We start from the raw sequence: 24272 nt of genomic DNA on the forward strand, positions 1-24272 counted from the left end.
GCTAATGTAGTTGGATATCCACATGCAAAAAGATAAATTTTAGGCCTTACTTATACCATACATAAAAATTAACTAAAAATGGATAATAGTCTGGTGATTCCTCAAAAAAATTAAACATAGAATTGTAAAATGATCCAGCAAATCCACTTCTGGGTATAGACTCAAAAGAATTGAAAGCAGGGACTCAAACAGATACTTAATATACTAGTGTTCCTAGCAGCACTAACATAATAGCTAAAAGGTAGAAGCAACCCAGTATCCATCAGCAGATGAACGGATAAACAAAATGTTGTATATACATACAATGTAATATTATTCAGTCTTAAAAAGGAAGGAAATTCTCACACATGCTATAGCATGGATGAACCTGAAAGTATTATGCTAAGTGAAATAAGCCAGTTGCAAAAGGCCAAATATTGAAGGTCCTCAGAGTAGTCAAATTCATAAAGACAGAAAGTAGAATGAGGGTTGCCGGGGACTGGGGGTGAGGAGAATGGGAGTTACTGTTTAATGGGTACAGAGTTGCAGTTTGAGATGATGAAAAAGTTCTGGAGATTTGATGGTGGTGATGGTTGCACAACAATGGGAATGTATTTATTGCCACTGAACTGTACACTTTGTTTATTTTTTAAAAACTTTCCAGTGCTCTTTTATTTATTTATTTATTTATTTTTATTTCTTTTGTAAGGAACATTAGCCCTGAGCCAACATCTGATGCCAATCCTCCTCTTTTTGCTGAGGAAGATTGGCCCTGGGCTAACATCTGTGCCCATCTTCCTCTACTTTATATGGGACGCCGCCACAGCATGGCCTGATAAGCGGTGTGTCACCGCGTGCCCGGGATCCGGGCCTGCGAACCCCGGGCCACCGAAGCAGAGCGCACACGCTTAACCACTAGCCACCAGGCCGGCCCTGGACTGTACACTTTAAAAAGGTTAAAATGAGGGGCCAGCCCGGTGGCGCAAGTGGTTGAGTGCACATGCTCCACTTGGGCGGTCTGGGTTTCACAGGTTCAGATCCTGGGTGCGCACTGATGCACTGATTGTTAAGCCATGCTGTGGCGGCGTCCCATATAACATGGAGGAAGATGGGCACAGATGTTAGCTCAGGGCCAATCATCCTCAGCAAAAAAAAAAAAAAGAGAGGAGGATTGGCATCAGATGTTAGCTCAGGGCTGCTCTTCCTCACCCCCCCCCCAAAAAAAAAAGGTTAAAATGAACATTCTTTTGTTTTTCTATTCTTTTTGGGAGGAAAAATGAGAAAAAAACTGTTTACTAAAGCTAAGTCTCAGAAAAATAGGTTTGACACCCTGAATGCTTTTGTAATGATCAGAGTCTCCACATAGAATAGACTGCTTTAAAAGATTGATAGAATTGTAAACATGAGAAACTTTTGGTTTTCAAAGAATTACAGCACTTTGATTTTGTTTAAACAGATTCTCTTTTGAACTATTACATAAGGGAGTCAGTATTATACTTTTGGAATATAATGATTTTAGGTGGCATTAATATGAAAATATTATTTGGGTTAAAGTGATGATATATGGTTCTCTTTTTGTTTGGGTTGTGGATAAAAGGTTTTTATTCAGCAACATTTATTCAGAATTTACTAGGTATTAAGAAAATGTGTTAGGTAGACAGGCCTAGTCTTTTCCCTCAAGAAATTTATAGTCTAGTAAAATGGCAGAGTAGCTCCTCACAAGTGCCATAAACATGCCTAAATCAAGTTTTCCAGAAGTGCAGAAGAGGGAGAATCACATCTATTTGAGAGGTGCAAGGAAGCTTTTATGAAAGTGCAGGCATTTAGTTGAGTCTTGATAGATGGATAAATCAAACTACCTTTGAAGCAATGGGGCCGGCCCCATTGCAGCACATTTAATGAATGAAAATTGTCTTACTCAAACCACCTTGAACGTTCATTCCTTAGGTAGCAGTTACAAAGGTGAGAAAATATAGATTACTCTAAGAAAATAGGAGATAACTGTATTTGCCTTTTTTAAATGCAAAGGAAAAAGAATCATTATGAAGTATATAAGGTGAATTAAGGTATCACTTATTTAACCATACTAGATACATGTCACATATTCTACCTCAACTGTAACTAGTTACTAGCAAGAAAAAAGAGGAGACTAGAAGAAATGAAATAGACTTCTCTTGAACTTCTTACAGTTTTGAGTCCTTGCTTAGGTTTTATTCATATATAACAACAGTTTATATGAATTTGTTTAATTGATCTTTGAGTGATTATTTTTGTTTCAGTCCCAATTCTGTCATGTTGCCCTTGGTTTTTCCAGGAGAACATTGTTTCCTTATATTTGGAAATTTCTTATTCTAGTTCAGGAGTCCTCAAAGAATAGATTTGATTTACCCTGGAGTCCTGCTAGGTAGATCTACTCTAAAGCAGTTGCTGTGTCGTCTCTTTCTGTAGTTTGCCGGGACTTCCTAATAGAGAGGGAATTATATTCTTTAGCCCCAACACCACTGCTTACCTACCATCCAGGTAATTTCGTTGTTAGAGATGAATTTCTCATCTACCTGAGTTCTCTTTGTAGCCTGAAAATGTTCTCTCCTCTCTTCTAGATATGGCCTCTCTGGCAGTGATGTCCTGGATAATGTAGCCTATGCTCGAGGGTTCAACACAGACCACCAGACCCAGCTTCTTTATCAAGCATCAGCCATGATGGTAGAGTCCAGGTATGTGCTCAGTAGAAGACACTGAATATGCTCCCCGAGACCTTACCCTGAATCTTGTAGAGGCAGTTTGGCCAAATTGACAGTAGCTTGAATTAGAAATGGGGAGTTTAAGTTTTAGTTTTGACACTCTTGCTTTGTGGTTTAGTTCAAGTCACTGTTAAAATATGAAACCATAATCACCTGGACTTGTTGGAAATTTTACCTTGTTATATGGTGCCTCAGATATGAATGCTGTACAAATATTTTAATAGAACATCTATATATACAACTGTAACTATGAATATGAAATTTTAGGGTAGTGAAGAAGGGAGCAGCATCTGACATAGGCTACAGAGAACCCTTGCTCCCTGTAGGTATGCACTGCTAATTGTAGACAGTGCCACCGCCCTCTACAGAACAGATTATTCGGGTCGAGGTGAGCTTTCAGCCAGGCAGATGCACTTGGCCAGGTTTCTGCGGATGCTACTGCGACTTGCTGATGAGGTAAGTTGTGGGGTGGGGACAGAGAAGGCCTACTTTCAGGGGCCATGAATTCCAGGATCCTTGCTGGGAGGCCAGGACATCAGGGCCTGGTATCATCAAGATATCAGTTAGATATGAAGACAGACATTAGTCATTCATTGCTTTGTGGGGGATAAGGGTGGCAGCAGTAAGGTCCTTAGAATGTCTGTGGCCACAAAAAATGACATTTATCCTTTCCCCATCAGTTTGGTGTAGCAGTGGTAATCACCAACCAGGTGGTAGCCCAAGTGGATGGAGCAGCCATGTTTGCTGCAGATCCTAAAAAGCCTATTGGAGGAAATATCATTGCTCATGCCTCAACAACCAGGTAAAGTGATGGGATAGATGACTTCATCTTGGAATGTCATATTAACTGTGAAGTAGACATGAAGGTGTAACATTTCCTTTAAAACCCTATTAAAGTTACTGTTGTGTAATTAGACACAGGAGCCCTTGCTAAATCTAATTGTCATGCTCTGGTTAGTACAGGTGTTGGCTTTTAGTTCATAAAGGAATTAAAAGCCTGAAATGTGGAAGAATGAATATGAAGAATTGATATGCCTCTCCATTATTTAAAAAAAAAAAAATTATTTCAATATGGAAAATCTACTAAGGTGGGTACAAGGCAGAAATGGATTTCTCCAGGTTGGAAGTGCCCTAAAGAAGAGCTCCAAAGTCCTTCTAGGAAGTATATATGTCTAAAAAAATTTTAAGTCTACCATAAATAGTCAGGAATAAAATTTTTTAATTATAGTAACTTTAGTGCTTTGGTTCGTGTCTTTGGGCCAGACTGTACCTGAGGAAAGGAAGAGGGGAAACGAGAATCTGCAAAATCTACGACTCTCCCTGTCTTCCTGAAGCTGAAGCTATGTTTGCCATCAATGCGGATGGAGTGGGAGATGCCAAAGACTGAATCAGGTTTTTTCCTGTGATAAACCTTAAGTGCTGCAGCCTAATGGAGAATACTGCTCCCTGGGGTTCTGCACAGGCCTCTTCCTGTTGTGACTGCCAGAAAAAGGCTTCCGGGAAAACATCTATTGTATCAGCTTTTCTGCTGGTGTAAACAGGAGGCAGGTCAGTAGTCACAAACTGATCTGAAATGTTTATTCCTTCTAGAGTATATTAATCTCTATGTGAATTCTTTGGATTTTGGAGGGGAGGTATGGAATACCTTTGACATAGTCCCTTGGGGTTGACTCAGGACTAACAGCTGTCTACTGCACAATTTTATGCTTCCAAGAAAACTAAAGCTGGGGAGACCTGACTCTTCTCTCACTGTCTGAATAATGTTGAAAAAAAATGCCTGAGCTATGCAGCAAAGGGAATGGGTCTCCTCAAGGTTCTTTTTCTGTCAGTAAAACTCGGTCAATCAGAAGGAGGTTTTTAAGTTTGTATGCCTGAATTATCTTATGTAAGAATTTATTTTTAGTTAAGGGGTGCTGAGCAGGCCTACTGGGCCGCCAGCTCTTCACCATCTACTTGCTTGGTTTTTTTTTTACTGCTAAGAGCAACTCAAGATAGTTCTGGAATCTTAAGCATTTCAGAGGCTCTTTAATTAAGTAGATTCAGTGTGGGGCTGCTAATAAAGTAATTGGTAATGAATGTGCTGTTTATAGGAGTTATTCTGGTATAAGCTGAATATTTCAAGATAGGGCCTTCATAATATCTTTTGGTGATGGGTAGAGGTGATCAGTTTCTGTTGCTTTAAAATTGAAAACTTAAAAAGGAAGTCCTACATTCAGATGATTGAGCTTGTCCTTCAACCTAATAGAGAATATTACAAGATGGATATACCATGGCTTTCCTATGGCCTTTGTTTTTATTCTGTAAGTCTCATGTTGTAGAGGTCTGGTACTTGCCTGGATTATTCTACTTCAGGAGTCTGAGATACTCCTCTTCTTCCCCTTCAGACTTCTACTCAGGGTGGGATTTAACCAGCTCTTGCAGTTTGAAAGGGCCTCTCAGCTACTACTGGGAGGAGAGGTGGTAAAAATCTCTGCTATTGTCTGTGTTGATCCTACTGTATGTAGGGAGATAACAAGACACAGTCAATTCAAGACAGCTGTGTTTCAAAAGCAGTTCCATTCCCTGACTTTAAAGAATGGAGTACCTTTCAGGTCTTCTGTTTCTACACTGCAAAACAAACCTGGGATGGTATAATAAAGCCACAGTGACAGATTCCGGAATGGAAGTTTGGTTCTTGTATAAAAGCATCTCAAACCTAGAAAGTTGTCTCAATTTTTCTTGTAGATGGGATTAGGCTTTGTGCTGTTGGTCCTAAGAGTGAACATGACAGGGTCAAGGAACACCTGCTTAGTTGGAATAGGCCTTATTAGGCTAAAAGTGAGTTCTGAGCCTCTGTTTTACATGTAACTAAAATTTTCACTGGAAATAGCATTAACCAAAGAGCTTATTCTAAACTATTGGGTGCTGTTTTTCTACTTGTTTGCAATAGCCTCTGTAGTAAGAAACAATTATGGAAGTGTCAAGCAAGAATAAGGAACTGATAACAAATAAACATAAGGGAATTCAATCATTTCTAGTCAAATTTGGTTTATTTCAAGTTTGTATCAAAATATATTCTAGGTAACTCCTCAGATCATTGTTTCAGTCTCATAAGTCTTTATGCACTGCTGTCATTCCAAAAGCTGCCAGGACTCTGGAAGTTAAGTGGCCCAGCCCCTTGGCCCAGGAATACAGTTAGAATCCACATGATAGGTGAGAAGAGGGCAATATCAATGGACTGCCCTGGCCCTTCCTTTTACTGGTAGGTAGAGTGTGATCATAAGACTATATACTTAGGTGTGGAAAATTAATCAGTGAAAAAGATTAGAGATTACAAGTTCTGTGTTTTGTTCCTATAGCTCTTAAGTTCATCCGCCTCACTGGCAGTTGCAAGGCAGGCTTCAGTGCTCTTACCCACACTCAACTGTAGGGCGAGTGCTATACTAGTCTTGATTTTTCAAGAATTCACCTAAGGGAGAGAACAAGAGAAACCCAGGCCTCAAGTACTTCCCCAATTTCAGATTAGGTAAGGGATTAGAATAAATTAATCAATCAGTGGACAATAGACAAGAAATTGGGGAACGATAGGTACCAGTCAGACTCAGGAGTCAGGACACTCCCTTAACCAATCTTGCTCTGTTTCCTGATCTAAGCATGGTCTAAGGGAAAAAAGAATTGATTTTTTTTCCCCCTTAAGTAGTGGTATCCCTCAAGTCATGGAGGCCATTGAAATGTGATTATTCTCCTAAAATTACTTCCAATTCTTCTAGGTCCTTCTGGAAAGCTGAATCCTAGGGAGACAAGAGAATAAGACTAGGACTCAAAATCTAAGCGAACATTTCCCAAACCACTAGGACCCAAGAAGGGCCCTTTGCTTCCTACTTCCCCAGAACAGCCTGGAGCCTATGAAATCTGTCTCCTCGCCTAGGTGAGATGTAGACGAAAGAACCTACATGTAAAAGTGTAGACTCGCTCTTCTATGGAAATAAGACCTCAAGGGAAGATATTCTTTCCTGAAAACTCAATGATGGAACCCAGTGTTAGAAAAGCTCTTAAAGTATTACCTCATTAGTGACATCTGGCAGCTCCAGGGCCAGCTTCATCCACTGTCTAGCTTCAGAGTTCTTTCCTAGTTCTCTGTAGCACTGAGAAGAGACAATAGTGAAAACCTGGGAGAAATACCACCAGGAGACTAGAAGGGGATGAGATGAGTATAGTATACTTTCAGAAGTTCCCAGAAATATCATCAACATATTTTCATCTACGTTGGAATATGCAGGTGAGTTTACCTTGGAAATATATACCCTTCCTGCTTTGGAAAATCCTGGCTGTAGTTCTTCAGCCTAGAGAAGGGAGGAAGGCATTTCAGTAAGGAGTTCCCAAATTCAAGTTAGGCTGAAGTTTATTTTAAAGATTTTATTTATTTTATTTTTTCCCCCCAAAGCCCCAGTGGATAGTTGTATGTCGTAGCTGCACATCCTTCTAGTTGCTGTATGTGGGACTCGGCCTCAGGATGAACGGAGAAGTGGTGCCTCGATGCGCACCCGGGATCTGAACCCGGGCCACCAGCATCGCAGCGCGCGCACTTAACCACCAAGCCACAGGGCCGGCCCTGAAGTTTATTTTAAATAGAGATTTCTAGTCCCCAGCCTGGAGATGGATTCAGTGGGTCTGAGAAGCCATATTTTTTATAAACTCTCCAGGTGGTTCAGATTTTCCCAGAGAATAGGCAAACATAAAATTGCCCCCTAAGATTTTTGGCTGCTGTCTACCCTTCCCTCCTTTCCCTGATACCTTTAGGAAGCTCTGAAGGGCATCCTGCACAGTGGCACTGAGAGGGCTTTCAAACAAGGCTGTAGCAGTTTTTTTTTCTAGCCAGCCCAGGTGAGAGACCTGCCACCAAAAGATCAAGGTGTGAATAAAACGTTTTAAGAAGTATCTTTAGGAACACTGAATATTCTGTACTGAAACAGAGTCAAATAGGGCTGGATCCAATCACCAGTAACACAACTGTTCAGAGGAAATGGCATTTGAGACAGACCAGGGTGAGGACCCTGTTCTTCCTGGCAAGGAGATCAGTGTCACAGGACACTTAGGGCCCTTACGTCAAGCCCTGGGATTTAGCTCACCTGGTAGCACCACCTGCCAAGGAGAAAGTGAGCCATGGGGTTTTCTGGCTGGAGAGCAATGGCTTTGTCCACATGCTCCTGAGGGGAAAATGTAAATATAAACTAACACCAGACATCAGAGTTGCAAAGGGAAGAAGGGCAAGTCTTAGAGGCTGTAGGAACACCCTTCACAAGGATCTAGGATGGAGCAGGGAATCTGGACTAGACCAGCACAAGGGAAAGAGAAGCCTTTCCTCACCTTGAAGCTAAAGCCACTCTGGATGCGCCTCTGGATGCCCTCATGCTCAGCCAGCTGACCACAAAGCACCGCATACCTACGGGGGAAAGCAGCAGCAAGCTCAGGGACACGGACTGGGTACCATCACTGCAAGGAATGCACCTATGGCCTAACTGCACTGCCCCTTCAACTAGAGCTGAAAATATCATTTCCATCTGTATTTAATTCCTCTTTTCACAGATCTGTGGTCCCAATTCATATTCTTTAGCAAACACAGTGGTAGGTTCACAATTCCCCAAAGTATACTGGTACAAAAAAGCTGGGTCCTCTACAGTAAATCTCTCTTAATATTTAGGCAAGGACTCAGTCCAGATCTCCAAATTTCACCTCATAATGAATACAGTCATGGGTATCATAAAAACTTAAAAAGCAGATCTCTAATAATCAGCATCAGACCCTGAGTACATTGCTTTTTGTCTCCTGAGGAGACACTGAAAGAAAGTTTCCTTAGCGTTGGAAATATACATCAGTGGGAAGCCATATTCCAGGAGAGTCAGATTAAGATGGAATACTCCAGGAATTTCTAATGCTAACTTGGGAACCAACAGAAGCAGAGGAAGAAAGGCCTCCAATTTCAGCCCTCTCCTTCACATCCTCTCTCCCAGGGGAACAAAGCCAGCCAGCTTCCCATCTTCTGTCTTCACAAACAAAGGTCTCATACCCTATCTCCCCAGCATTGTTTCTAGAAGCACAGTTGACATTAAATGAGTGTCTAAAGGCCCAATTTCCTTTTCTAGTATTCACTAAATATCTGGGGGTATTTGTATCAGATACTTCATTTCCATGTTTAGTCCAAACAGCTGTTTCCCAAGAATAGCTAAGAAAGCGAGGCCAGGTTCCATCCTTGGGAGCCCTGGAGCCCCAAGGAAGCCCACAGCAAAGCAGCACCTGTAACACCCAAGAAACAGTGACCTGGCCTCTAAGAAGAGCCCTTGCAGAGGCAAAGTTTCAGCAACAGATGGAGAAATAACCACTCCCAGTGGCTGAGGGCAGAGATATGGAAAGCAAGGGAGGGAGGTGGGAAAGGAACATTTTCACTAAAATTCTGAGGTGCTTCAACCAGGCCCCAGGATATAAGTTGGCATTGACCCATGCAAGTTGCCAGAACTTTACCTCATGTGAGACCACAAACAGGGCTGATTTTTTTAAGCTAATAAATTGACTACTGAATTTCCTAAGGGTGAGCTCACATTCACTTTTCCTCATGCAAGCCAAGCAAAGAAGCCCAAGTCCACCACCAGCCAGGGATCACAGTTAGGGGAAAGGAGAGCTTGTGCAGGAGAGGGGAGCTGCAAATTGTCCCAGCCTCCCTGAGGAGCCAAGAACCCACAACTTTTATAGCTGGGAGAACTCTTACAAAGATATTCCTTTTTCCAAGCCCCAACAGAAAAAACTTTGCCTCATCCCCAGGCACTTCCCAAAGAAAACTTCTCTGGGTCCCTGGCTAGGGGTAGGGTGGGGCATATGGAAATAAAGGCCAGAGCTCCCTCTCCTGGTTCCTCTGGCAAATGCCTTTGTGGCCAGGACAGAGAAAAGAAAGGCTCTCCTCCACTCTAACCCATGCTGGCTCTTCCCGGGACCCTGCAGGGTGTTATTACCACAGGTGACAGTCAGCATTCTCATCTCCCTTCTCCAGAGCGGCCTCCGCTTCTTCTTTTCCTATAGGACAAAGGTGATCTGGAGTTGACAAGGGCTCCCGTGCACACTTCCACAGGAGGGGCTGCGGGAAGAATGACTGCTCCAGCTCTCGCCAACCCCTACCCAGCCTGTTTGGAAAGAGTTGTGAACTTGAGCAGAATGAAAAGCTGCAAATAGTTTCTCAGGGATGACTTCTGCTTCACCTTGCTCTCCCTGTCTCTGTCAGCTGCCCCAGCTACCCTGTTTTTACAACACCCACCCACCTGATGTGCTTGAAGCATTTCAAATATGAAAGGACCCAATGGCAATCAGAAACTGTCCCCAACAGACCTTACCCTGGAGGGTTTTTGATTTGGGGTCTGGACAGGCTTCAGGGTGTCCGTGAATGCCTCTGAAGTTGTATAAAATTTTAGGTACATGTGCATTTTATTAATGAGAAGGTCCATAGCTTTGATCAAATTCTCAAAAGGATCCATGATCCAAGAACATTAGTCACAGCTCTAGGCCACAACTCCTCACCAGAGCCAAATGGACTGAGGTCTGACCAGATATGACTTTCACCTAGTCTTACCCAAGTTTTCTAGGCACCAAGACTAACAAAGAAATGAAGGCTGAGGCCGGCCCGTGGTGTAGCGGTTAAGTGTGCGCGCTCCACTGCTGGTGGCCCAGGTTCAGATCCCGGGCGCGCACCTACGCACCGCTTGTCAGGCCATGCTGTGGTGGCGTCCCACATAAAGTGGAGGAAGATGGGCACGGATGTTAGCTCAGGGGCAGTCTTCCTCAGGAAAAAGAGAAGGATTGGCATGGATGTTAGCTCAGGGCTGATTTTCCTCACAAAAAAAAAAAAAGAAATGAAGGCCAAAACACATGAAAGCTCTTGACAAGGGTCCCTTAGAGTGGTCAAGGAGCCTGGAGCCCTCCAGATGAGGACCATCATGCCTACACACTGGAGAAAAGAGCACACTGCAAAATGGAACTTTTCCTTTGATTAAAATGGAGAGGGCTTAGAAGGGAACATGGAGAAAATGGAACAAAAGTAAAGTGTTGAGGTGGCAGCCTGGCTAATCTGAAATGTTCCCTCATGCTTAAGTGATACTGATTATGTTATAATGTGTATGCAACAAATATATTTTTAAAACAGCAGATGAGAACCCGACATCCCCCTTTCCAAACTAAAGGACCATATGGCCCCACTAAAGAGGGACATTGTCTCTTAGGGGACTTCTCTCTGCCCCCCTTCAAAGCACTATCACTGGGAAAATAATAGTGAAGAATGAGACAACTAGTTCCTGCCAAGCCAAACAGAGGGGTGAACAGATATTGGCTGAGATCCCACAGAATGGCTGCCTCCTGGTGGTCCAGCTTCTAGAGATAGAACAAAATGAAAAACTTTAGACCCAACAAGGATGGTCCTAAAAAGCTAGAATCCCAGAGCAGCGCCTTCACAGATGCTCCATAGTCATCTGACCTCCAAAGGAACAGACTTGTCCAAGGATGTTAAGCTGGGGAGGCCAGACAAGACCAGTACTGGCTGTGGCCACTCTAACCACCAGCCCACTTCCACCTTTGGGGTTCATGCTGGGTACTAATACTAATAAGAGATGATCAATGACCAAAGGAAAGAAAAGGTTCTTGTTGATACTAAGAGTCCAAAACAGCCCAAAAGCTGATCAGAATCCTCATCTGAAATTTAGGAGGGAAAAGAAACTGTTTTGAAAAGAAACAAACAGTAATTAAGCGAGCACCTTTTGTTAAAACTTCCAGAGATTTTTCTGAAAATCTGTAGCAAACATAAAACTCAATCGGCCTATTCCTTCTATATCAACAGAATTCTACAAACGTTTAGAAGAATGACCTTGATTCAATAATGTTTGCAAGGCTGTACTTACAAAAGTGGGAAAGCAGACGAATCTAATTTAGATAGTTCAGTTAACTTTGGATAACTAACTGACCCACACGGCCTGGAAGCCCATTGATGGTGCCTGACCCAGAGGGTATGTGGCCAGGCAGGACACATTATCTTCCCCATGAAACCAGTCTCTTTTTTACAGAAGTCCTAGGATTCTCAGTGACCTCATGACAGACAGGAATGAGCCCTGAGCCTGGCACCAGTCAGATGCACCCTGCCCACCAGGCAACCCACTTTGGCAACAGAGTTGCTAAATAGATCCCAGGGACTACTAAATTAGCAGTATTCTCCCAAACTGCTCCTTACAGGCACTCACCAAACATACTCCACTCATTCTATTCTTAGAACACCTGCCCCACAGGCTCTATAACGGAAACAGATTCCTTAGCAGCAGCAGCAAAAAAAAAACCTTCAGATCAAGAAAGCAGGCTTTGGGCCGGCCGGGTTAAGTGCACGTGCTCCGCTTCGGTGGCCTGGGGTTCACAGGTTCGGATCTTGGTTGCACACCGACGCACCGCTTGTCAAGCCATGCTGTGGCAGCGTCCCATATAAAGTAGAGGAAGATGGGCACAGGTGTTAGCCCAGGGCCAATCCTCCTCAGCAAAAATAAAAACAAAAACAAAAAGGAGGATTGGCATCAGATGTTAGCTCAGGGCTGATCTTCCTCACACACACACACAAAAAAGGAAGCAGTCTTTGCCCTCTTTGTGGTTGGAGAGTGAGAACAAAGAATTATGCTAACATGATAAAAAAGAAAGCAGGCTTTGCCCTCTTTGTGCTCTTTGTGGTTGGGGGGGGTGAGAACAAAGAATTATGCTAATACGATACAACTAGTAAAAACGTGTGCACTTGTGTTACTCAGTCATCATGATGTGCAGAGACTGTGCTCTGTCTTGAGGAGGAAGCAGGGCTCCCTGGAAGCCAGAGTTTGTCCCTAGTAACTGAGCCACAACTGCCCTGAGCCTGCATCTTGGTGGTTCCGCTGGGCCCCAAGCAGGTGAGCCAGCTCCACCCGCAGAGTCAGTCACCTTCCCACCAGGAACCTGTCAGCACTTACCATTTAGGGCATATGACTTCCTCTCGCTCACCTCCTCAGTGAGCTCACACATGTCACTGTAGGCCCGGGCCAGGCGCCAGAGAAAGTCCTGCCGGCTTCCATACTGCCAACCAAACAGAGAAGGATGAGGTCCCTCTTCCCTCCGCCACAGAGAATTGGAGCTGTGGCCTTCACCCTCCATCTACCTTTGAGTTTCCAAGCTAGTGTGTTATATAAACACTGACTGACACTGGGCCACCCCCACACAACCTACCACCTGCAGTTAACTGATGACACTATCTCTAGCCAAGATTCCAGAGTGAGGGCAATCTGGCCTAATACCGTAAGGAGGAAAGGTCAACTCCAAGATGTAATGAGGCACAGCAAAAGAGAAGTCTTTTTCATCATGTCACAATGAAAAAAATGAGAAAATGCCCAAGAAAAGGGCAAATTCTAACTTTGGGGGCATTTATACGTGAGTGAGCATAAATTCTGGCAGTGAACATGAGGAGAAGGGAATTGCAGATTAGTGACCTACACACTTGTCACTTGTGATGGAAACTTCAACTGGGGTAGGCAGCCTGGGCTCTGCCTCAAGGGAAATAAAAGAGAAAAAAACATTCCAGTTCTTTCCACATGTTCCCCTAAGGTGAGAGGTGGAGCTCTTCTGCAGTAGCTCTACGGGAGGCAGAGGACTGCCCTGGGGAGTTAGGGGGAAGAAAGCTCTAGGGCAGGCAGTACACCAGCCCTCACGCCCCTAGGGGGATGCTTGGCCTCCATGGACTAGGATGTGCAACCCTGGGGGACAGATGCAGAACTAGCCATCTCTCTCTCATTTCCCTCCCCATGTCACCTCACAGGGTCAGAAACCACAGTGGCCTGCCTTCATTCACTGGGGGTCAGCAGGGTGGGGAAGGGGGAGGGGAGCCTCACCGCCAGCTTGTTGTTGAGCAGCAGCTGGAAGCCCTCCCGCCTTCCCTGCTCACCGCCCTGGTGCAGCTCATCCGCCTGCTGCAGGACGGGCAGAACATCCTCCAGGCCAGGGGAGCCTCCAGCCTCCAGGGCTCCCGTGTCTGGACCCAAAGCCACCTCCAGGTCCAGAGAATCCTTTCTTCCCATCTTCACGGTCTCACAGCTTACTTCATCTTCCCCGTCATCACTGTCCCTGTCAGAGTCCCGCTCGTAGTCAGACTCAGCGTTGGCTGTTGTGTAACTGTGGCAGAGAAATGTAAGTGACAGGGTGAAGCGAGGGGATTATTCAGCCGCAGAGCCCCTAGGGTCTATCCTCAACCCCCAAAGAGGGACTCTCCATGGCAATGTTGTCCAGAGCACTAAGTAAGAACCATTCCCACCATTTAGGGGCAGAAATTAGTCCTCAAAGCTTCCTCTGGGAACTATGGACTGGGAAAAAGATCCAGGAGGGGAAGAGTAAGCAACTGGGGGCCCTGTGACGGAGGTTAATATGAGAACCCCCTGCTTAGTTACCACCAAGTCTGCCAAAAAATAGAGAAAAAGAGAAAGCCTAGAAAGGTATGTACCAAAATGTTGCCAGTAGATCTTTCAGGGTAGAGGAATTAAAGGACATTTTCTCCATCTTTTAATATGTGATTGCTTTAATAAGCATATATTCTTCTTATAAAAAAGAAAAAATGTTTAAGATAAAAACCTTAAGATATAGGTGGAGCTGATCTCCTGAGTTACATGGCTCACCAGGCTAAGGGTTTATCAATCATTTTTGCTTTATCAGCCAAAGGCACCTACCAGAACCAACAGGAGTGGGTGCCAGCCTCTGAGGCCACGGGCAGCCATAAATATTCACATTGTCTTTCTCAATTCAACATGTACCTCGGTCCCAAGTCAGCAACCAAACCTAAACCACAGAAGGAGTAGCCCTTGGAAACCTGAGGAACTTGCTGGGGGTGGGGAGGGGCCACTTTGCAGCTGGAAGCAGGAGAGGAGGAGGGTACCCTTGGGAGGGTATCTGTGGGGCTGCCATAAGCCAGGATCTCCTAGGGAGCCCCAAACCTGATACACCCATTGAAGAGGAAGCCAAGTTTCTCTCAGATTTTGGCCTCCACCAGCAGCTGATTGGGGGAGAAGGTAAGACTTCCAGAGGCCACAACCAGACATCAGAGAGCCCTCCAGACTGAAGGAAAAGCCGGCTCTGTCAGAGCCAGAAGGTTCTGAAGCACAGGGAAGATCTTAGGGATAAGCCTTCCTCCATCCTGGAATGAAAGAGGTAGGATTCCTGTGGCTGGAGCAAAACAGAACTGAAGGAGAGATGAGGGAGACACTACGAACACAGGCAATACAAGACAGCCTCAAGTCAGAGGCTGAGTGTTGTAGGCCGAAGTGCTGTCGTCCTCATCCAGAAAGGCAGAGACAACAAGGAGGCAGGCTCCAGAAGGTAGGAAGCGAGCAGCCAGACCTGGTGCCCAATCCATGCTGACTGCTTCTGTATAGAGGAGCTTCCAGACTCATCTAACAGATGGGCCCCAGGAGCATTTACTATAGGAACTTGTAAGGTATTTATAACCTTCCTAACCTTACCTTGCTTTTTAAGAGGTTATCCAAGTATCTTTCCTCTCTAACAATTTGCAGTAAAAACTTGAGAAATTAAAGGGACAAAGAAAAGTGGCATCAGATTTCACAACCAACCTCGATGGTGATGAGCAAGACCACATGGGGGCAGCCTGGAGAAACTCCCAACCAATTCCTAAGACTTAGTCAATAACCTCTAAATGAGAAAGGCAAATCCGAGTCTACCAGTGCCCCTGCTCAGCCCAGCCAGGCCCAAAGGCAAAATGGGTAAATGGGTTATCTGGGCAGGAGAGCTTGAGTCTCATCACCTCCTGTTGCTAGAAAGAAGAGGAGACCCACTCCCTGCTTGGCTAAAGGCTGCCTTGGTCAATCAGGAGTTTAGATCAGGAGTCTCTGAGGGAGGGACCCCTGCTCTTCTCCCTGCTAGAGCACAGCTAAAGCACAGGCATCAGCACAGTCTCTCCACGGAGCTGAGCCAGGAGGCAAGTCCTGCACTGCTATGATCCCTCTGGGGCCTAAAGGCCAAGGAGCTGACATGGACAAGGGAAAGGAGGGTCAGGAGAGGTCACACTGCCACCAAGAGTGAAAGCTGGTCGAGCCTGTGAGGTAGGGAGGCTCCAGTGAGGCCGGCACTGTGAGGAGGCCTTTTACTGCACCTCAGCCCCACTTGAAGGTGCCGTGCTTCTAACCTGCAGCCCTGTTGCCTGGCATGCAGTGGGCAGGCAAACGCTTGTTGAGTGAGCACCAACATCAGCCGCAGGGACTTCCAGGGCTTCAGAAGAGATTTATCACGTGCCAGAGGATGTGGGATGCTGTCTCTACATTCACAACATTCTTCTGCATTGCTTGGACCACCAACCCAGTCCTTGGAGAAATCCACCAGAGACAGAAGGGTGGCCCTTTTGTTTAACATGCCCTGCAGCTTTTGAGATCAGCCAGGGACTGGCAGGGACCTCTGAAAAGGCCCTTTGGATCTGTGCACTCAGGCAGAACACACTGTTCCCACAAAGGGTCGAGGACCCAAGGCTCCCTCAGAGCAAGGCGGCCAGAGCTGCCCTACTCTGCTCCTTGAGGAGAGCCCATAAGTCCGTGATCAAGGACTCAGTTACACACATACCCCCACCTTCTGGCAATTAAGTTTCTTTCAGCTCCTAAGCCCCACTACAGGGGCTGAGCTGAAGCATTCAGAGACAACCAGGCATGGGCCCTGACCCTGAGAAGACTCTCAGTGGTGGAGAAGACCAACCTAAATGAGGGGATAAATGCCCCAGAAGGAGTGGCAATGAGGTTGCAGGCAATCTCTCTCTGCTGGGATGCCTGGGAAGGCTAGTAGGAGGAGCTGGTGTTTTAGGGCAAGCTGGGTTTTGACAGGGAGGAAATTAAAGCTGTGTTTGGTACAATGCCTAGAACAAGCTCATGGATCCACACAGTGATTCTGCCTCTGCCACATTCAGTCAATCCCCTGGGAGCTCAAAGTTGCTATTTTATTTTATTTGGAAGAAAGAGGGAGTGTGGCTTTCAGTGGAATAGAGTACCCCATCAAATCTTATGCTTTCATCTCTCAAAGCAGCGCTCCTTCCCCAGGCCCACATGTTCAAAGCCATTCCAGAGTTTGTGGTCTCCTCCCAGAATTCTTCTTTGACCTATATGGCACTGACCATGGGAAAAAGAATTATTCACCATGGCCAGTGCCCCAGATAGCAGCCAGCTAAACCAGAGTCTTGCACCACATACCACCTTTGGCTTCCACATGCCACAGGATCCGTCATGGGGCTGGGCCTGCTGGAGCTATAATTAAGAAAGCCACCATCCTCTCACCCCTTTACAGGTGGCTGGCAGCCCTTTATGGTCTTGGGAGCCCCAGTGAACCCCAAAAGCAGTGAAGCACCCATAGCTTCCCTGGTTAACTGCTCTGGCTCTCACTGCCCCCAGAAGTTTGTACACTTTTTTGTGTGTGTGAGAGGAAGATTAGCCCTGAGCTAACATCTGTTGCCAATCTTCTTTTTTTTTGCTGAGGAAGGTTGGCCCTGGGCTAACATTTGTGGCCATCTTCTTCTCCTTTATATGTGGGACGCCTGCCACAGCATGGCTTGATGAGCAGTGCGTAGGTCCGCACCCAGGATCTGAACCTGCAAACCCCAGGCTGCCAAGGTGGAGTGTGCAAACTTAACCACTACACCACTGGGCTGGCCCCTGTACACTTCTTAACATCATCAAGGGCCTTCAGTTCTACATCCTGATCTTGGGCAGAGCTGTGACCTCTCCTTCTGTCCTACCCTCTTACAATGTTTAAGTGTCAATTCCCCACCCAAGTGACCTGCTTCCTTGGGTTGCATAGAGACGCTCCTTAAGTCTCAGTGCCTACTATCAACTACTGTCCTTGCTTTTCAATCCAGATGTGTCAAATATTAATTTCATTTTTGTCCATCCTAACACAGCCCTCTGGAAGCATCTCTCATCCCAGAGGTATTAGGTAAATTGAATAGAAAAGGGCCACTTCTGCTAGCCCTTGAGAATACAGATAATAGGGATCAGAAAACCCAGGGAACAGTAGTCACAAATGGAGGACTACAGCTCTTTACCTAGACTTCACTTGTTCAAGAGGCACCTGCGTAATAATCGAATCCAGCACAGATGCCCAATGGCAGTGACACGGAAAAAGAGAGTAATACTATTCTTAATTTTCTTAGAAAACCAATTGAGGAGAGGCAGGAGGGTATAAAGGCCAAACCAAGAAAACAAGGCTGAAATTCCTTGAGTGAGATATATTGGACAAACCGTACTGCTATGGGCAGGTCTTCCCCGGGCAGGGAGCTGTGGCAGCTCTTAGTCAATGGAAAGAACTCCCAAGGGCTACATGCGACACGTCTTCCTGTGACAGCTCTTCTATGCCCTGACAACCAAGCCATGCCTCAGATCGCAGACCCTCACACCCCTGCAGATGAGCCCAGCTGTTGGGAGAATGGGACTCGGAGTCAGATGGGCTCAGCCTGCACTTCTCATTCTACAGCCCTGGGCGGGGCCTCAAACCGTGAGAAGCTCAAGGCTCCATCTGAGCAACAGGGAGAACACCACCTACGTCACAGGATCCTTGTGAGGATTAAGTGAGGAAATACCTCTCAAATGCTTAGCACAGAGTCTGTCGCAGAGACAGAATAAACGGTAGTTAAGATTATAAGGTGTTTCAGCTAAAGAGGGACAATGCTGCAAAGATCATCCTGAATGGCCGGTTTTAACCTCTAGTTTCCATGTGCATGTTTATAGTCAAATCAGGCATCCTGACCTGACAGAAGGCTTGGCTGTTCTCTGCAAGTCTCTTCCTTGAGGAGGAGGAAAGGTCAGTAGACACCAAGGAGGGATCAGCCTCTAGACCTCACGCAGGCCAGCTGGATGACTGACCTAGCAGCAGACAAGGGCAGATGCTGCCACTGACAGCATCAGGCACCATGACAAAGATGTTCATTCAGACTCCAGCCTTGGGACCAAAGTTTCAAAATGGTGCTAGTGGTTTAAAATGGAAAAGCCCTTAACCTAACCAAGTTTGGAGGCTGTCCACCAGACTCCTGCCTGCTGCCCTGTCTCACAGTAAGGCTTATAGTCAGACCTGCTGGGCCACCAATTACTCGGGACAATCATCCCCCCCCCTTGTAAAGATGGCAAGGGAGCATGAGCAAGCCTGCCTCACCCTCGCCATGGGAAGGGAGCTTCCAGGGGGAGGGGAGCATAGTTAGTGCTTGGAAAGCTCTATAAACCGGGCTCAGCCACATCCTGAAGGAGATAAAGTCATACAACAAGGCTTACAAAGTCCTTGTGATAACACAGGAAAATGCCCAACGGATGCTACAGGAAAACAAAAATAAAAAATATAACAACTATATAAAAACAAACCTACTCGGGCCGGCCCGGTGGCGCAAGCGGTTAAGTGCGCACGCTCCGCTGCAGCGGCCTGGGGTTCACCGGTTCGGATCCCGGGCGTGCACCGACGCACCGCTTGTTAAGCTATGCTGTGGCGGCGTCCCATATAAAAAGTAGAGGAAGATGGGCACGGATGTTAGCCCAGGGCCAGTCTTCCTCAGCAAAAAGAGGAGGGTTGGCATCAGATGTTAGCTCAAGGCTGGTCTTCCTCACAAAAAAAAAAAAACCTACTCAGGAAAACAAAAGATGTGAACAATAACCACTGTTAACATTTCCATTTGTCTGGATGACATAGGTGGATGGTTTTTCTCATTTCAACCACGTTGTATTTTATTTATTTATACCCTTACCTTGTTCCAAAAATTATTTTTGGCAGCTTGGTATGAATTTTCCATTGATAAACATTACTTTTACAAAACGTAACCAGGCTGAAGCCACAGCCGCTTCCAGGAGAGACAACTCACCCCCCTTCACTCTCAGCATCTGTGAACGTGGCTCCCGAGGTGGCCGTGAAGTAGACGGAACTGGAGCCAGTAGAGTCACTCCTCTCCCGGGCAAATGGGAACCTTCGCCGCCGAGCCACTCTCTGGGTCTCTTCCATGTGAGATCTGAAAAGCAGGCCCCTTTCTAAAGGGTGCCATTAGGCCCCATCTAGCCTGTCTTTCCCCTCACCATGAGGGAGCCTTTTACTACTGCTCCTCATTAAAGGGCCAAGAGCAGAGAAAATCCTGGGTCTCTACCCTCAGGGGAGCGAGAAGGGCAGCTCCCTGGACTCAGCCTGCATGGACAGGCCAGGTTAGTCTGAACAAAGCCTTTCAGCTGCTACACCAGACCCAAAAGCCACAAGGAACTTGTGCAAGGTAAGGTACCAAGTGTACGGCTTCCCTGCCAATTAGGTGAGAAGCTGTAAAATTGGCTTCTTCCTTAGAAACAGACAGCAAAGGCCACAACACACATCAGCTGAAAAAGCTGTAGAGGCAGGGAAAAGTTGAGGGGCAGGGGACACAGCAGGAGACAGGCTGTGTTACTCACCGGACCTCCCCAACAATCTGCCCAGCAAGCCCCTGCAGGCTGCTCCTCAGCTCCTCCACTTCCCGCCGCAGCGCCACCAGACTGGTCAGCACAAAGTCCAGGCGATCCAGCACCTCCTCCTGCCCTTCTCGTGGAAGGCTGGGCAGCACCGCAGCATCTCCAGCCTCACCTGGGACTGCCCGCAGCAGCCTCACTGAAGGAAGGACAGGAGACAGTGATGCCCATGGGATATAGCAAGGAAAAGATCTCACTATAGAATTCAAGAACACTTGCTTCTCATTGGAGTTTAACTTACAAAGACCCTTGAGGCTCAGATAGCATATGTTCACAGCTAAGTCCTGATAACAAGTCTCAAGTAACTATCCAGAAAAAAAATCAGGGTCCTAATCTCTCAATAAGAGCCCTCTGTTCCGAAAACCTTCCACGCCAGGGCCTTCAGCAGTACTGCACACCACGGCAGATAGTGTAAAATGCTTGCAAGAGTACGGTATCTAGAAGGCAGGACAGCTTCCCCGCTAGAGTAAAAGGAACACCTTTACCTGACTATGTAGTGCCCAAGTACCAGGCAGTCAATACCAACCACAGAGCAAAACTAAAACTGACCCCTCTCACATTCTGATCATTCGCTTCACAAAGAATAGCACAGAAAACTCTGCACTCCTCTCAAAAACTCCACTGGGTATCATCAAAGGGGCAAAAAGAAAAGGTACACTGGAAAAAGCCCATCCAAACCTCATCAGATAAACACCATTACCAAGCCCTGAATGGAGCTCTAGGTAAATTCCAACAGTAAATGCTGGTGAACTCAGGCAACTGGACTGGAAAATGTAAAAACAAGACAGAAACCAGGAAGGCAGGACCCACAGTCCAGGCAAGCATAAATCAGTTAAAGGAGATCTAGTGACAATCTGAGCCAGATTACAGTACACACCCAACAATGTTCCAAGAATGCAGAGCAAGAAAGATCCTTGGGAATGTGGCCACTTTCTCCCCATCTCAGCAGAAGAAAGACAACTGCTAAGAAATTACAAACAAACAAAACACAAGGAAAAGACAGACAAGCACACTTACAATCCAAGGTTACCACCAGGTTATAAAATGCTGACAGCAGTTGGCACTTGAAGGTGATAACTCTTTGAAGACTTTTTTAACTTTTCCAAACGATCTGGCATTTGGTAATCAGAGAAAACACTTATTCCCAATTAACATGGGGTGAGATGATCAGAATGCGCCTCCATTACACAAACATGAGGGGAGTGCTTTGAACCAGCCCTAGATGCTTTGCTCAAATGAGTTATTAACATGGAAGTTTTGCAAAACTGAAAGCACTACCCATCTCAGCTGTGGCTGACTTCCAGCCCTTTCAGTGTCAACTGCAGTAGGGGCACGCCCAGCCCCATGCTGTGGAAAGTCCACAGGACCAGGTGACCAGGCCCAATCCTGCCACTTACTTGCTCGGTGACAACCTCGGGCAAGTTACACAATCTTTTTGAATCTGGATTTCTTCATTAGAAGGATAAAAACACCTTGGATTAGATAGTCTCTAAGGCCCTTTCAAATTCTAATAGTACATAATGTGATACATAAACCTCAAGACTTTTAATGCCTGTAAAATTAGTTTTTCCTTTTGCCTTCTTTTGGTCCCTTGGTCTACTTATTAAACACCTCATCCAACACTAAGTGCCTTTAATAACATACATATGATTAGTGTGGCCAGAACTAAAAGTGAAAGCTGAACAGGCTTTCAGAATATATTTTCCTGAGATTATAGGGGAAAGAGTACAGAAGAGGAAGACTGCTTTCCTTTTCAATAAGCTTTCCAAAAAGGTGAAACTCTCAGGCACCCCCATTCCTCTGTTGTCCTGTCCCACAGGCTCTGCTAAAGGCAGCCCGGACCCCAGGCCCATCAGTCAGCCGTGACTGCGGCCTCAGGGGACCGTCTCCTACCCTGGCGTCCGGGTTCAGAAGTCTGCGTGTGGTCCAGGGAGTTGGGCAGGCTCTGGGTCTGAGTCTGGGTCTGGCCATGGCGCTGGTTCCGTTTCCACCCCCGGCTGTAAAGGGCACAGAGGAATCCAAGGCCCGCGGCGGTGCCCAGCAACAGTCCCAGCCCGGCGCGGGCGCCGCCCAAGGCCCCCAGACTAGACATGCTGCACCTGCAGCCCGCGTGAGCCACCGGGAGCAGGCGGACGGGGGTGGGGGCAGGGGGAGAGAGATTCGTGAGTGTGGTACCCCCATCCCCAAGGCCGACCCCCGGGACATATCTCCTTGCCCAGACCCTGAGCTCCCAACTACCCGCACCCCAATCCGGACCCTAAGGTTTCCGCCAGCCCCCCGGGCCTGACTACAGCGCCTCTCACCCAGCCTCCCCTCCAACACGCCCCCTAAGCCTGATTCCCTCCGACCCCCTCCCCCCAGCCACAAGACACCGCAGACAAACCCGCCGCCCTGGCTGCAAAGTCCTGGCCTCCCTCCCGCCCTTTGAGGGCGCCCTGGCCTGGCAGCAGATCAACTCGGACCCTTACCCGACTGCTCACCACCCAGGCAGCGGCCGCCGTCTCACGCTGTCAATGACAGCGACGTCATTAGGCAGCGACGTCATTAGGCGGCGCCATCAACGCGGCGCGCCGTTAGGAAGGCGTGGTGAGATGACCACACGAGGCTCCGCCTCCGGCCATGTGTTTTCCAGGGGCGGAGCCAGCAGAGAGCGGGAAAGGGGCACAGAGAAGAGGGGAGAAGGGAGGAGACAAGGAGGAAAGCTGGGAGACTTCTAGGGCCGGATGCTCCAGCAGTAACCCCCAGGGTCTGAGCCAGCTGAGGTCTCGTTTCCCCTCCAATCACACCAATTGATTACCTGGTGTTTCCGGAATATGCTCAACAAATTCACGCCTTCTACTTTCACGTCTACTGTCGCTTCTGCCTAGAATGACCCATTCTCTACGTGGAAAATACCACCCCCTCCCTACCTTTCCATAGCACTCTGCCATAACTCAGACTTTATTTGATTTGGGCTTTATTAGTTTATGCATTTCTACTCAAACCCTTTACTAAGCATTAGACAATAGCACCTTTGGCAGTTCAAATTAGAACAGATAAATTGTTGGTTATCCACAGGAGGTCCCTGAGTTCCCAGGGCCAGCTTCTGCCAGCTGACACTTAAAAACTCATAGATGCATACCCCAGCACTAAAAAAAAATCTTAAACCTTACATTGTCATTATTACATTAACCAGGGATACGATTATAAACTATTTTTCCATTTCCAGAATGTAAATGAAATTCATTCCTCTACTGATAACATTTTCTAACATTTGAGTGAGGCTGAAATTTAAGTTGACCTCTGATTGCTTAAATTGGTTCAGCTACCACTTGCTCTTTTTTTTTTTTAATCTGTGTGCATCAGTTTTTCTGTGCCCACCAGTGGCCCACAGATTCTTTTATAATTCCATTTTATTCTTATGATCTTACACAACTTGTAATTTTTTTTTTTGCAAGGAAAGATTTACCCTGAGCTAACATCTGTTGCCAATCTTCCTCTTTTTCTTTTCCCTTCCCAAAGCCCCAGTGCATGGTTGTAATCCTAGCTGTACGTCCTTCTAGCTCTTATATGTGAGCCACTGCCACAGCATGGCAACTGACAGACAGGTGGTTCTGATACCAGCTCAAGACAAGGTTGACATGAGGGAAGCCATTGCAGAAAAGAAAAACTCTATTGTAACTTTGAATGACCTCTGACAAACTAACCCAGCTGGATATGCACCCTCCAGGAGGTCTAACTGCTCTGTAGATTTTATGACCCCTGTTTGTGTATGTACCTCCCAGCTGTGACAAGATGAAAACTTCGTTTTCTTGAGTTCCTTAGGAATGTGATGACCCCCGAACAGAGAATCTACTCTGATAGCCATCATCAGCGAAGACTGAAATATCTGGTGTGGCACTCCTGTCTGTAAGACCAGAAGGTCAACATTCCTAACCCCCTCCCCAATAACCCAATGGCCTATATAACTGCTGTAAGATTTTGCGCCCCCTTAAAATGGTTCTTTTGGACATGAGTTGGCCATCTTCCCTCTTGCTAGCAAGCTGTAATAAAAAAGTCCTTT

At 46.4% G+C, this 24272-nt stretch overlaps 2 protein-coding genes across 7 annotated transcripts in view; one reads left to right on the plus strand and one right to left on the minus strand.

Moving 5' to 3' along the window:
• The window catches only part of RAD51 (RAD51 recombinase), a 26984-nt gene extending 21257 nt beyond the window's left edge, over positions 1 to 5727 (plus strand). For all 4 annotated transcript variants that reach the window (XM_087425254.1, XM_087425252.1, XM_087425251.1 and 1 more), the window contains 4 exons: positions 2580 to 2693; positions 3047 to 3176; positions 3401 to 3522; positions 3984 to 5727. In XM_087425254.1, the coding sequence (XP_087281380.1) occupies positions 2580 to 2693; positions 3047 to 3176; positions 3401 to 3522; positions 3984 to 4107 (490 nt within the window). In that variant the 3' untranslated portion in view covers positions 4108 to 5727. The remainder of the gene's footprint in view (positions 1 to 2579; positions 2694 to 3046; positions 3177 to 3400; positions 3523 to 3983) is intronic.
• On the minus strand, positions 5723 to 22752 carry RMDN3 (regulator of microtubule dynamics 3). 3 transcript variants are annotated; one of them, XM_087425247.1, is made up of 13 exons: positions 22699 to 22752; positions 22124 to 22329; positions 20177 to 20369; positions 19609 to 19752; positions 13622 to 13901; positions 12710 to 12812; positions 9704 to 9764; positions 8067 to 8142; positions 7829 to 7906; positions 7494 to 7592; positions 6989 to 7042; positions 6764 to 6844; positions 5723 to 6490 (listed from the first exon to the last, which is right to left on the minus strand). In XM_087425247.1, the coding sequence occupies exons 2-13, from the start codon at positions 22320 to 22322 to the stop codon at positions 6437 to 6439; spliced, it is 1422 nt and encodes a 473-aa protein (XP_087281373.1). In that variant the 5' UTR covers positions 22323 to 22329; positions 22699 to 22752; the 3' UTR covers positions 5723 to 6436. The 3 variants fall into 3 exon arrangements, with proteins under 3 accessions (XP_087281373.1, XP_087281375.1, XP_014636060.1); XM_087425249.1 differs by lacking the exon at positions 22699 to 22752 and adding an exon at positions 22614 to 22630; XM_014780574.2 differs by lacking the exon at positions 22699 to 22752 and having other exon boundaries at positions 22124 to 22428.
• Between the last annotated feature and the right edge of the window lie 1520 nt (positions 22753 to 24272).

The sequence above is a fragment of the Ceratotherium simum genome, chromosome 3 (genome assembly GCF_057802395.1).
Source record: "Ceratotherium simum simum isolate JZ-2026a chromosome 3, ASM5780239v1, whole genome shotgun sequence".
NCBI classification, from domain to species: Eukaryota; Metazoa; Chordata; class Mammalia; order Perissodactyla; family Rhinocerotidae; genus Ceratotherium; species Ceratotherium simum.

Coding starts and splice junctions, on each gene's coding strand:
- RMDN3 (XM_087425247.1), bottom strand. CDS start 22,322: ATGTCTAGTCTGGGGGCCTTGGGCGGCGCCCGCGCCGGGCTGGGACTG. Junction 12,813..13,621: donor TGCTCAACAACAAGCTGGCG/GTGAGGCTCCCC, acceptor TTTGGTTGGCAG/TATGGAAGCCGGCAGGACTT. Junction 7,593..7,828: donor TTGGCAGGTGGTGCTACCAG/GTGAGCTAAATC, acceptor TTTTGGTGGCAG/GTCTCTCACCTGGGCTGGCT.